Source organism: Ciconia boyciana, chromosome 4 (genome assembly GCF_034638445.1).
Source record: "Ciconia boyciana chromosome 4, ASM3463844v1, whole genome shotgun sequence".
Lineage (NCBI taxonomy): Eukaryota > Metazoa > Chordata > Aves > Ciconiiformes > Ciconiidae > Ciconia > Ciconia boyciana.
The window spans coordinates 35,492,354-35,505,534 of NC_132937.1; the positions used below are offsets into that span (position 1 = coordinate 35,492,354).

The 13,181-nt window shown below is 46.3% G+C and overlaps 1 protein-coding gene across 2 annotated transcripts; it reads left to right on the forward strand.

The window, feature by feature from the left end:
- Positions 1-5,770: 5,770 nt before the first annotated feature.
- Positions 5,771-12,218, forward strand: FST (follistatin). Of its 2 annotated transcripts, none has more exons than XM_072859277.1 (6): positions 5,771-5,923; positions 7,851-8,042; positions 8,432-8,650; positions 9,025-9,249; positions 10,292-10,522; positions 11,247-12,218. In XM_072859277.1, the coding sequence occupies exons 1-6, from the start codon at positions 5,842-5,844 to the stop codon at positions 11,327-11,329; spliced, it is 1,032 nt and encodes a 343-aa protein (XP_072715378.1). In that variant the 5' UTR covers positions 5,771-5,841; the 3' UTR covers positions 11,330-12,218. The 2 variants fall into 2 exon arrangements, with proteins under 2 accessions (XP_072715378.1, XP_072715379.1); XM_072859278.1 differs by lacking the exon at positions 5,771-5,923 and adding an exon at positions 7,224-7,434.
- The last annotated feature ends 963 nt before the right edge of the window (positions 12,219-13,181 follow it).

Here is a 13,181-nt window from a genome sequence, read left to right on the forward strand (position 1 = left end):
GCCACACAAAATGTTCCAGACCTTAAAAGTACAATAACCACACATAACCCCTCCATTCCTAAAGCACCATGCTCTTCATCTATAATTTTAACTTAAAAATTCAAAGTTTTGTCACCAAGTATGACATAGCTCCACTTGGCAGAGTTGTGGAAGTGGAAAAGGCAATTTGCCAGTCGGGAAGCTGGGCAAGAGCCATTCTGCACTTAGCACATGACTTAAGACAGCCAACAGTTAGCTTAATGCTGCCCAAGCTAAAATGGCCATCCAGGGGCCGTTCCATCTGACAGCTTTGCTCTTTCCATGCTCCCTCCCACTATGTAACTTCTTAAGCCTTTATGTGGAAATGGGTTGTCTAGAGCTGGTGGTGCTGCCTTTCTGGCATTTAGGCATTCCTTTCAAATAGTAGCATCCTAAAGGGCTGTTTAGAGCAGGTTTCCAGCAATAACTACATTGTCTATTTTTTTTTAAGTTTTCAAAATTTTGTTTAGAATCAATGTCAGAATTAATGCTGCTATTGACAACACTGCAGTCCCAACAAGGGGAGAGACTTTTTCTGCCCTAGAAATTCCATGGTCTGTGCACATTTCTAGTTTTTTTCTGTTCTCTGAAATTATATAGAAAATTATCTGATGAATAGATCAGATCAGTAAAGCAACAGATCAGTACACTCCTTTATCATTTTTCATTTAACTTCCTGAGATAGTTAATGATTTTAATACTTTCCTTACAATTTTTTCCACTCCTATTTTCTACTGGAATTTTGTACTTTTGTCCAAGTTTTCAATGACCTGGAAAGCTTTTGTAACTTGTTTAGCGACCTGTTTTCATTCCACTCACGCATTAAACCTCGTCTTACCACATCACATCCTGTTTGCAATGGATACTGAATAATAAGGCTTGCTGCACTTCCTCAGTGCTGGTTCGTGGTACTGCCAACACAAGAGATGAAAATGTCTTTGGATTGTGTAAGACAGCTTGTGCTGTTCTGGCCTACAATAAGGGGAAAGTATCCACCAAACTGTAAAGGGTTACACAGTTCTGTTACTACTCTCTGAATCACCAATAAAAGGTAGGAAAAGGGTCAGTTTGGCTCATACTACATATATGTCAATTTTATCTGACCTAAAATGTGAATGCAACTTGTCTACATGCCCTTTCTACAGTACGAACAAAGCCACAAACATAGAGAGTTTCTAAACCTCCATGGGCTACCAGAAAATTTCCATATTTAAGATCAGAGTACTCACAGTCATACTGTCCTCCTGTTCTTCTGGTGAACCACAGTGAATTAGGCTAAACCTTTAGGGTGCCCTCCCTGCCTATCTATCATAGGGCAGATTATTAAAACTGCAAATTGCTCACCTACAGAGGACTTCTTGACGATGCTCAATTCCTTCTTTCCACTGAACCACAGGGAGAAGTTTCAGATAGCGTACCTATTTACAGCTGTCTTGGTCAAAAGGGATAACAGCTTTTCAAATGTGCCTTGCCAAATATCTGCTAATGGTCAAACTTATATTCCCTTTGCAATTTTTACCAGTGGTATTTATTAGGTAAGATCCCTACTACCTCTTAATTCAATCCATTGCCCACTACCTGAAAGCAGACATCAAATTTTAAGTCAACTTAAAGAAAAAATAACTGTTCGATGTACCTGTATTCATCTAATAAGCACAACACTCATCACTACCATACAATGCAAGTTCTATGTTTAACAGCCTCATGTATGTGTAGGAATAATTTCAGTGTAACAACATATGTCTCACTACCTACTATTAGAATTCGGTTAATATATTTCAGAGCTTAGTTTTATCAGGAATTGGTTTGCTTGTTTTTCATGGAAAAATCTTGGCCAAATCAAGAAATGAACCTTTGTAATCCAAATTTTTATGCTACTTCAGGCTGAGAAACAGCACATGAAATTTCTACAGAAAAGGCTGTTGAAGGCTTGTATTGCCCTATACTGAAGAGAAAAAAAGAACGGGAAAGCTTATAAAATGGAACAATGCAATGGTGTTCAGAAAAGTCCTTAAATATGATATCTGAGATGCGAAAGAGGTGCAGAAAGAACTGCACCTTTGTAAAAGTGCAGTTTTCCAGAAACAGACCCTTCTTTTTGTGATAATCAGGACAATTAGATGGGAATAAAGGAAGCTAACAAGTCTTCTCTCCTACCAGAAGAGGACGTTCTACCTTTATTTGAGCACTAGCTCTCTGGGAGAAGCCAGTTGTGTGAGAAACCACATAGGATGATGCATACATCCAGGACAGGACCACAGGAGGGTGTTTGAGTCTTTTTCCTCTCTCTTGCATGTTAGGCTGGGAAATGCCAGGATAGACCTTCCCATTTTCTTTCTCCAAAAATCCCTTTGAAATACTCAGCTTTTGCTTGGAGTCCTATCCACATCCTTGAAAAACTTTATGCAGACATGTTCCTTATCACAGAAAGGGTCCTGAGGTGGTCCATGCTCAATACAAGCAACCACTCCTCTGTTGAGAGGCAGCACATCGAAGGGAAAAGAGTAAAAGGAAATACATTATACTAGCACAATGAATACCGGCTTATCATAAAATAAATATTCCCCATATGTGTATGTATGTGTGTGTGTATATATCTATACATATGTATGTTAACAGCACATGTCACACAAGGTTACACTTGGGGATTATTTTTCCTGCTACTCAGTATTTTGCTGCAATTTTCCTCAGAGACCAGCCACTTAATATTTTGGATTATGGGGTCTGTTGTAGCTACAGCTATATCACAGATAGGGCAAAGACATACATTTTATGTAAATTGAGAGCTAAATCTAAACTTTCCAAAAGTTTGAGATGTTAGTATATATGGGTTTTTTAAAAGGCTTTATTATTCCAAGATCAGGGCCAGCTGCAAAGATTCGATTCACATCCAAAAACATATATTAAAATGCATACACTTCTTGGTAGAAAGAAGTTTTAAAACCTGTCAGGCTGAGAACAACACTCTTTTTGTGTGCTGCCTGACAATTCAGTTACAGATCGACCCTATTGTTTTTTTTGGTAATTTAAATATGACTGTTGGCAAAGCAGAAAGAGATGGGGGAGTTGTACAGGGAGGCACACAGTGAGAAAGAAGAAAGCATTTCTGATTATACAATATATCCCTGACATGTTGTTACACACAAACCCAATATTTAGCATTTAAAAAAGAAGAAGAAGAAAAAAGAAAAACAATAAAAGAAACAGCAGCTGTTTCTATGTGATGTCAGAGAACAGGTGTGATACAAATCTCCATACCAGCGCAATCATATTGATCTCCTGATGATACACGCATGAAGCACATGTGCAAACGTTATCGACCCATCCGGCATCTCATTTCCAGGAATACGGCCTGAAAATGCCTCTCTATAATTGAAAACATTATCAGGATAAACACCGTATTGGCCAATTATTAAAAACACACACACACACGGAGTAAGAGAAGGTGAGCCTACCGCCGCAGCACGCCCCGGTATCGCGGGCGTGCGGTGCCTCCGCGCTCGGCAGCAGCCGCCTGCGCACCCGCGCTGCCGCAGGGACCCACGGCACCCCCCCCGGGCCACCCGCGCTCGGGTGAGAGGCGGCTCGGCCCCGGCGCTGCCCCCGGCGGGGGGGGCAAGCTACTTCCCGCGGTGCGCGGCGGCGGTGCGGGGCCGAGCCCGGCCGTGGGCGCAGCCCCGCGGGGCGAGGCGGAGGGGGACCCGGGAGAGGGGCTCCCGGGAGGGGGCGGCGAGGGCCGCCGGGCCTCCGACCCCGCGCCTCGGCGGGCTCCGCGCCCTCTCCTGCGCGCCCCGCGACGGGTCGAGCCCCGCTCGCTGCCCCCGCGGCCGGCAGCGGCTGCCCCCGCCTCCCGGCTGCGCCCTGCCCGGGGGCTGCAGGGGGGACCGGCCTCCGGGGGCACCGCGCGCCCAGGATCCGTCCCTTCCGGGAGGACAGGCAGGTTTTGAAACCGGCCCTTCACTGGCGGCTGGGGGGTAAGGGTGTTTTGCTGTTAATTGTGAATGTCGTCTGCCATTAGAGGGCACTAAGCAACCCTGCATTAAGGGTGCTCCGGCGACCGAGGAGGGAGAGGCGGGGGGGGGAGGGGGGGGCAGTGGCACCAATTTGGGAAAAGATTAAAAAGGATGTGGAGTCCCGGAGCTTCTGAAGTGCTCAAAATGCCCGGGCGCTGCTCAGGACGATGATCATAATAATAATAACAAAAAAAAAAAAAAATATGCGGCGAGGTCAATCATTTACCAGTCTGCTTCTTAATGCGTGTGACCGCAGGTGGTACCGAGGGACATTGTGATTCATGCCCACTTTCAAAGCAGGACCAGGGCCCGCTCTGAGGCACCCAAACAACTGTCTTCTAATATTAGCACGGCTGTATTTCTGGATCTATTATAGTCTGTCCAGACAGATCCCATTGTAATGGGATCTTTTATTAAAAGATTAGCACTATCTCCTGCAGTTGGTGGAAAAAAATCTGTTATCACTGAGTTATTTGCAGTTGTGGGGAGGGGGCGGGCGGTGGGGGGAGCCGGAGGGCGGGAGCGGGGAGGAGGGGTGTGGGGAGGGCCGGGCGGAGGGCGCGGGCGGCCGCGGCGCACCGGCCCCTGACCCGGCACTGTCCGGGCATTCCTGTCTGCATACTTCGCAGTCTGTTGTGCTTTGGTGGCTCGGAAAAGCGAAAGAACCGAAATTAAAAAGGCAGCTTTTGAATAAACAATACCATTTTCCGTTAAGTAATCGTTTTGTATAAAAGGAAATATCGCCTACTCAGTTTCATTCAGCGGTGCCAAAAAATGTTATAAATGAGAGACCGCCAACTTTTCTAAGGGGAGAATAATGCCAGACTGTGCTTAATAAACTAGTGCCCTCGAAGTTCATTATCGATGTTGCAATCTTTTCTGATTCTGAAAGGAGACCGCCTACGTCGCCCCCACTCCCGTCTCGTCCTCCCGGGCTCCCAGTGAAAAGGCTGTCACTTGGGCACAGCCCTAGGTATTAAACTTTTATTCGGTCCTTTCTTTTTCTTGTTTTTAGGTGTGGGGCTGGCGGTTGCTTGCTCGCGTGGTTGGGGTTCGGGGGTTTTTCGGGCCGAGCCCCGCCGAGCGCGCCGTGTGCCCGCCAGCCGCCCCCCGCCCGTCGGAGCCGCGGGGAGCGGGGCTCACCCCCCGCAGCCGCTTCGCGCGGGGACGGCGGCGCCCCGCGGCCGCGGAGCCCACCCCGGGCGGGCCGGCGCCGCTCCGCGCCGCTGCAGCCTCCGCACGCCGCGCACCCGCCCGCGCCGCCGGGGGGACGAGGGCCGCCCCTCGGGCCGCCCCTCGGGCCGCCGCGACCCCCGCGGGTCTCCAGCCCCCGCGGGGCGGGCGCGGTCCGCCGCGCGCCTCCCCGCTTGCGCGGGCGCGGCCAGCTCCGCGGGCGCGGCGGCCGGAGCTTGCGCGGCCCCCCGCTGCTGCGGCAAGGGCTCCGGCGTCTCCGCCGCGCAGGGCTGGCGTGGGGCTGCGCGGGTGCGCGCCCGGGAGTGCGCGCCGGTGCGCGCCTGTGTGTGCCTGCACCTAGAGCAGATCATTGGAGAGGGTTTCCAGAAGGTGGAAAATGTCACCTGATTCACACTGAACTTTTTAAATCTCCCCACCCCCGAGCAGACACACACACACACTAGGAGACCGCCCACCGCAGACAGCTAGGACCCCCGTATAGATTTAAAGAGAGACTGCATTCAGAGCCTGACGTTCATTCAATAGAGCGATCATAAGCAGGCTGGCTAGTGCTCGCTCCCTCTCCCTACTCCCCCTCACGCTGTGTCTGTGTCTCTCACTCCCTGCTATACTGAGGATGTTAAATCAGAGAATCCACCCGGGCATGCTCTTACTCCTGGTATTTCTGTGCCACTTCATGGAAGATCACACAGTGCAGGGTAAGACCAGATTGTTTATTCGCAGATATGCTTCTTGATTATTACTATTGTTTTTCTGTCTTTCGGGCACGGTTTAGTTTGCTGCGGTGTTAAACGCCTCTCTCCAAGGTCCAACAGGACAGAAGTTAACTGTGGGCATGGGATTGCTTTGTACCGAGGTGCAGAGGTGTCATTTAGATCCCATTTGGATCGGGTCTTCGCACTGCTCTGCATAGGCACAGAGGACAGATGAGGATGTTTCTTGGTATTTATTGTTATTATGCAGCATGAATGAAGAGCAGCATCGCGAGGGAACTTTCCCAGTCTCGGCTCCCGAATGAGTGCTCAAAGTTTGTTGGTAATTTAGCTCAGATTTTTATCTCGCCTGCGTGACGGAAGGATAGGTGGTGATGGGGAACCCCACGATTACAGCTGAGGTTTTTAGAAACCAATAAGTGGTCATTTTCCGGACATTCCTTTAATATTGGGATTTCCTCCTCCCCCCTCCTTTTTTTTTTTTTTTTTTTGTGTGTGTGTGAATAAATATTAGTGTTGTAAATTCTCCTGCACAGAAGAGTATATTTAAGTAAGTTGTTTTTTTTTTTTTTCCATGCGAACAAAACAAACCCGAACCTGATATTGACAACTCTTAAGAGCCCTCTTTCGACACAAGGGAATATTGATTTTTAGTTTTGGGGCTTTTTTTCCCTTATCTTGACCGTGTTCCAACCACAACCTGGATGTCTTACCATTGCTTGTTTTATAATTTTTTTCCTTTTTTTTTTTCCTTTTCTCCCCCACTACCGAGCTAGAGCATAAGTTAATCTAATGTAGGCAACTGTAAGACGCAAAACTTTTTTTTTTAAGGGCGTTGTTTGTTCAATGATTTTTAGCGGGGGGGTGGGGGGGAGATCTTCCCCCGCGCCCAGCGACATCTCGGCTGGCCGATCCTGACCCCTCGCTGCGGTACATTCCCATCGGAGTAAGGAGGCAGGATCGAGCCCTGGCTGGATTACCACCAGAATCAATTGGTATTGAGTTGCTGGAGAAGTCACATTGGTTATTCACGAGAGACTCATCCCAACCAAAACTCTCCAACTAAAAAAGGGGGAGTTGCTTGGACTAATGTTCTTGGCTTGGCTCCACAAATAACAGGGATACTAGTAGAAAAAAAAAAAAAGGCAAAAGAAAAACCCAACAAAACCCACTCTATCCGGTTTAAGGACAGCGTACTTTCCTCTGAAATGCTTGCAGGAGACACGGCACCTATAACTTTTCCAGCTTGATCGATTTTTAAAACTCTGTAGGGACCTCCTACTCTATGTGCCCTTGTATTTTATGTACTTTGCTCACTTTTTTGGAGCTCTGCTGACTTATTTTAGTGAAGGAAAGACATTTGTTAATAGAAGCAGCAAAATGTGGAGATTTCGAAAGACTTCGCTAACAGCAAATGTTCCAATTCGTGCAGATTGCAAAATGGGCTGGGACTGAAACTCTGTGCGGCACTAAAACAATGCTGCTGTGCAGCCGCGGTGAGGAGGAGAGGGCAGGGGGAGGAGGAAGGAATTTGCAAGCGCGATTTTCTTTTTATTCCCTTTTAAATGCACATCCTTTTCAAGCCTCCGTCACGTGCCGGCAGTGCTCCTTCTGCTCTACATATGGAATAAATACCTCCGAAAACTGCCTCGTCCTGTTTTGATCGGGTCTTTTCTTTCTTTCTGGGTTTTTTTCGGTTTGGTTTTGGTGTTGGTTTTTTTTTGTGTGTGGGTTGTTTTTTTGTTTTTTGTTTTTTTTTTTAAACTGCTCTCCCAAATGGGCCGGAGTAGCTGCGGGTTATGAAATGGGACAAATAAAAGTAAACAGTCTAGTAAAAGTCATCGCAAGGCGCACGTGTTGTGTCTGGGTCACTGGTGACTGCCACTGATCCGGCTGGGTGTCCCCCCTGCAGCTGGGAACTGCTGGCTCCGGCAGGCGCGGAACGGCCGCTGCCAGGTTCTCTACAAAACCGACCTCAGCAAGGAGGAGTGCTGCAAGACCGGCCGCCTGACAACTTCGTGGACGGAAGAGGACGTCAACGACAACACGCTTTTTAAGTGGATGATTTTTAATGGGGGAGCCCCAAACTGCATCCCGTGCAAAGGTGAGGGGGTGCTGGCGAGCCGCTGCTGGCCGAGGGACTGGGCTGGGGGAGGAGGAGCGGGGAAGGAGCTGGAGGGGGGCGGCGCGGTCCCTCCGCTTCCTTCCTCGGTGGGGCTTTGCGGGGCGCCTGGTCGCAGCCCCGGGATCGGTGAGGGGACCCCCGTTCCTGCTCGGCCGCCGTGCGCATCGCGGGGGGGAGCGGAGCGACCTCCTCTCCCCCTGCCCTCGCTGGCGCGGGGACTTTCCCTCGAGTGGTGTTTCCTGGAGGGGGGGAAGGGGTTTTCTCCCCGTGCTCCGGGGTCATGGTGTCTTTTTTTTCTTTAAGCAGCTTTGACACCAGGTCTGTTCTGCACGCTCGGTACTAAAGTGGTGCCTCTTTCCTTCCATCAGAAACGTGCGAGAACGTGGACTGTGGACCCGGGAAGAAATGTAAAATGAACAAGAAGAACAAACCTCGGTGTGTTTGTGCTCCGGATTGCTCTAATATCACTTGGAAGGGCCCCGTGTGTGGCTTAGATGGGAAAACCTACAGGAACGAGTGTGCCCTTCTCAAAGCCAGATGTAAAGAACAGCCCGAACTTGAAGTCCAGTATCAGGGCAAATGCAAAAGTAGGTTTGCAAATCTAATCTGATCTCCCTCAAATGCCAAAGGGTGTGTGTCTGAGTGTAGGGAGGAGGAGCTGTTGGACGTACTTCCCCACAGGAACCAGAGTGATGTTCCAAATGCTGGGAGACAGTAACTAACCACACTCAACAGACGAGGACGTAGCTGGATTGAGAGTTCCCCACAGTCTAGCAGCACCTGTGTCCCACCAGCTACCCTGAGATGGGAAGGTTTCCTTCAGCAGCCCTTAAATGAGGGGAGCTGCTTAAGATCATTCAGCCTTTTATCTGATCATTTGTTTCATTGTGTCACCCATTCACTCCTCACGGGGGCTCTGGGATCTCCTATTAATCACTGTGTGTTTTCATCTTTATTTCAGAGACCTGTAGGGATGTTTTATGCCCAGGCAGCTCCACGTGTGTGGTTGACCAAACTAATAACGCCTACTGCGTGACATGTAATCGAATTTGCCCAGAGCCTACCTCCCCTGAACAGTATCTCTGCGGGAATGACGGCATAACTTACGCCAGTGCTTGCCACCTGAGGAAAGCTACCTGCCTACTGGGCAGATCCATTGGATTAGCCTACGAAGGAAAATGCATCAGTAGGTATCTCGGTCGGAGGGGTAAGGGTGGGGGGAGCTTCCTCCATCAGCTGTTTCAGAGTATCGTGTGTGGGATTGGATGGATGTAGTTAGCGCTGGGGAGGAGGAGAGACTTCCAGCAGCCTGTGTTAGCGCTTCCCTCCAGGAAAAGGAGAGCCAGGGTGGGCTTTGCCCCAGAAAAGACTGCAAAAGGGATGAGGGAGTAGAGGGCCTGATCCTGCTTCTCTTGCTATCGCTGTGGGTGCTGACATTAGTATCCAAGGGGGAAGTACCCGCCATTAAATAGATGATGACATGGTTACAGCGTAACAAGGTCTTGATATTCAGTGGATCTGGATTCCTGGAAACAATTGTCTTCAAGTGGTCTTGGCAAAGCTTGCGTTAACTTAATTGGAAACATCTGATCACTTTTTCCTCTTTAGAAATATTGCAGAGTTTGGAGACAGCTGGTGGGTGAAGATAGGAAAATAATCTCTGTGCATCCTGACATTTTGCATTGTGATTTCCAGAGATGAGTGACAGTGAAGCGTGTTACGAGGAAGCACCTTCAGGGCAGCCTCTGCTCCCCAAAACTGCTGGGGGAATTCGTGGGAGTATCAGGCTGCTTTTAGTTGGCATAGGTTGAGGTGAATTCTCTTTCCAGCCTTGTAGAGAACTACTCTGTGTGGGTTAGTTTAAAAATAATTGATTTAGAAATGCTGAATGTGTTGGCAAATTCTGCACTTACCGCTAATTTGGGGAGCTGAATTTCCACTGACATCAAACGGAGCAGGAAGGTCATGTACAACAGGCAAATGTAATTCTGTATTCCCAGGGCCAAGCTCTGCTGGCACAGCTGTCTTTCCTCCCCCACATATAGACAGGCAATGGTGTCCAAGGGACTACTTGCTTGAGCAAAATCGGCAAGTATCATCACATCTACTGCATCTGAGCTTTGTCTATTCACAGTTCACAGGGGAAAGGGAGTTTGGGGTTGTTTGTTGTTGCTTTTCTTTTTTCTTTGTCTTTTCACTTACCTCTAGTATCCTGTGTATATTTTTAGAAGCCAAATCCTGTGAAGACATTCAGTGCAGTGCTGGGAAGAAATGCTTGTGGGATTTTAAGGTTGGCAGAGGTCGGTGCGCCCTCTGCGATGAGCTATGCCCTGAAAGCAAGTCAGACGAGGCAGTCTGTGCCAGCGATAACACAACTTACCCAAGCGAGTGTGCCATGAAAGAGGCAGCCTGCTCCATGGGTGTGCTTCTAGAAGTAAAGCACTCCGGATCTTGCAACTGTAAGTGAGATTTTTAACTCTGCAGACACTTAAGGCTTCTGAAGGCAATCCCTAGGTAATGAAGACTTACACCTTTAAGCATAAGAAAGCTTGATTTAGAGATTCAAGATATGGTGTAGGTGCCATATAAGTATGTATCTATCACACACACACTTTGGTTACTGATAAAATGCAATAGATCTCCAACAGCCAGTTGGCCTTCAAGTTGGAGTTTTGGAGCTATTCTGAGGACAAGTCATTTTGTCAGAAAGGGGTTGCCCTATGAGTGTAATTTTAGCAATTTTTTCCTACTTTGTCTGCTCTCGTGTGCTTTGCTGATTGCTTTATTAACACTCGGATAAGCTCTAACTCGATCCAAAAGAACAAGCTTAATGGTAGCACATGGGCACCTGGTTTAGCACAGTTGCCTCTACTAACTCTGAATGAAGGACACAAAGCAGTTAAACCTAGAACACAAGAGCGCTTTTTATTTGATTTCAGGAATCTGCCAATAAAACCTGAGCCATTGATTCTTCAGAACTTTCTGCAGTTATGACTTCATAGATTATGTATAAAAAAACCTTATTGCATAACAGCAGATGCCAAAGAGCATCTCACTACAAGTCGCATAAAATGCAACGCTGTATTATGGCTGTTCAGAGGGCTTTGAAAACATGCACTGAGCTACTTCTGCGCTGTTGTTGTCCTTATTTAAACAACAGCTCCCCTGTATTCCCCCATCTAGCCATTAATGAAGACCCAGAGGATGAAGAGGAAGATGAAGACCAGGACTACAGCTTTCCTATATCTTCCATTCTGGAGTGGTAAAACCTCCATCACTATTGGAACAGCCATTGGGCACGAAATCAATGTCCATACTGTAAATAAGTGTATGCTTATTTATTTTGGGGAGAAAAAAAGTATACATATAGTTGAGTCTCGTAGACATTTATTTATACTGTGTCATGTTTTATAATTTATACATAAAATGTCTGGTTGACTGTACACCTTGTTTTTTGAAGAAATTTATTCGTTACGGGAAGAGCAGTGTTATTTATTGTGAGGTCTCTTGCTTGTAAAGTAAAGCTTTTCTTTTTTCTTGTAAACTATAAAAGTCCATTCCTTAGAGCTTACCCACATGATCTCATCTCTGTGTTTCACTGATGTTAACTCTTTTCCACTTAAACAACCTTGCATGTCAGTTTCTGTTATGTTTATTTATTGGATTTTCTTCTTGCCGGTTCTGTACATAAAAGATCCCTCGGGTTTTTGTTTACAAGGAATCTTGACTGACCAAAAGGCGTTGTAACTGACTTCAGTATACTTCCAGGGTGCAGTGAGGCGATCTTTAAGGAAACTTCTTCCACTTCACTTTTCTCTACTTCTGATCACATCATGTACTGAAGTGATCTCAATGTGCTGAGCATATATACTGTACTATAAGAATTCCGGATCCAAAGAAATCGGATTATGAAGGTTGTTAATAGCTACAGGGCTAACGGTAATGAGAATAAAGGTTTTATTTTATTTTTATTGTTTTATTTTTTTGGTAACATGCATAAGTGTTTTATCAGGTGTTTCCTTTAAGATGGTCTTGCAGTACCACTTTCAAAGTTTTCCCAATCAGTGTGTCACTAAAAGTTATATCAAAGCTTTATCAGTTCAAGTTTCTTGCTTTTCATAATACTTTTTTTCTGATGCAATTTTATATTTTCAAACATGGCGAGTTAAATATAAATTCATTTAAATATATAGTTTTGTACTTTTCTACCATGTAAATGTGCAATGTATATAAAAGTTATAATGTGTATTTGTAAATAAATTATGAGTGAAAAAAATAAAAAATGGAATTTTCCCTAGAGGCAGTCCTCAGTTTTTGGTTCTAAAGGGTTCTGGCCTTCTGGTGCAGAGAAGACTGTACTGGTGGTTAGGGGAAAGGAGGCTTGTGCATGGCATAGCAGCGAAACACACTGGTTAAGGCCAAAGCTTTCAGCTGACATGGATTCAAGAAACCCTTTTTTCAGACAGGAGCAATGTCTCCAGTTCACTGATACTAATTAATTTTAAATCCAACTACAGTGATGGAGAAGAGATTCGGCATTTTTGTTTCCCTCTCCATCCCCTAAATAAAAAGTCTGTCATTTCTTGGACATCTTTAACTTCCATATTTCTAGGAGGTTTTGAATATCCATTTGAATTTTTGCTAAGCTTCAGATCCCTGTTAGTGGGGTTGCAGTTGTATCACCATTTCAGATAAGCAATAGAAAAAGCAAAACATGGCCTACTTGCCCAAATTCAAGAAGTGTAACAATTAGCACAAAAGACAAAAAAACTCCCAACAAACCATCAAAGGGCACATTATCACTTGGAAATTATTTTCTCCCAAAAGGAAACTTAATTCAGAAGTTCTTTTTGGTGAACCAGTATTCAGACTGGACACACTTCCAAGGGTGGATACTAGTAGAGTGAACTGAGGAAAGGTAACAGCCATAAGAACAGCAGGGACCAAAATCCTGTTTTATGCTACCTGGGTTATGCTGTTCTCCAAAATAAGGCCCTGCTTATCAAAATTTCTCCATTGTACTCCATAAAACTTAAAAATGTACCTAAGCACCTTATTCAATACTGTTTTAAGTACTTTGCTGAACTGAGGTCTGAGAACAGAAGTTGATTTACCCAT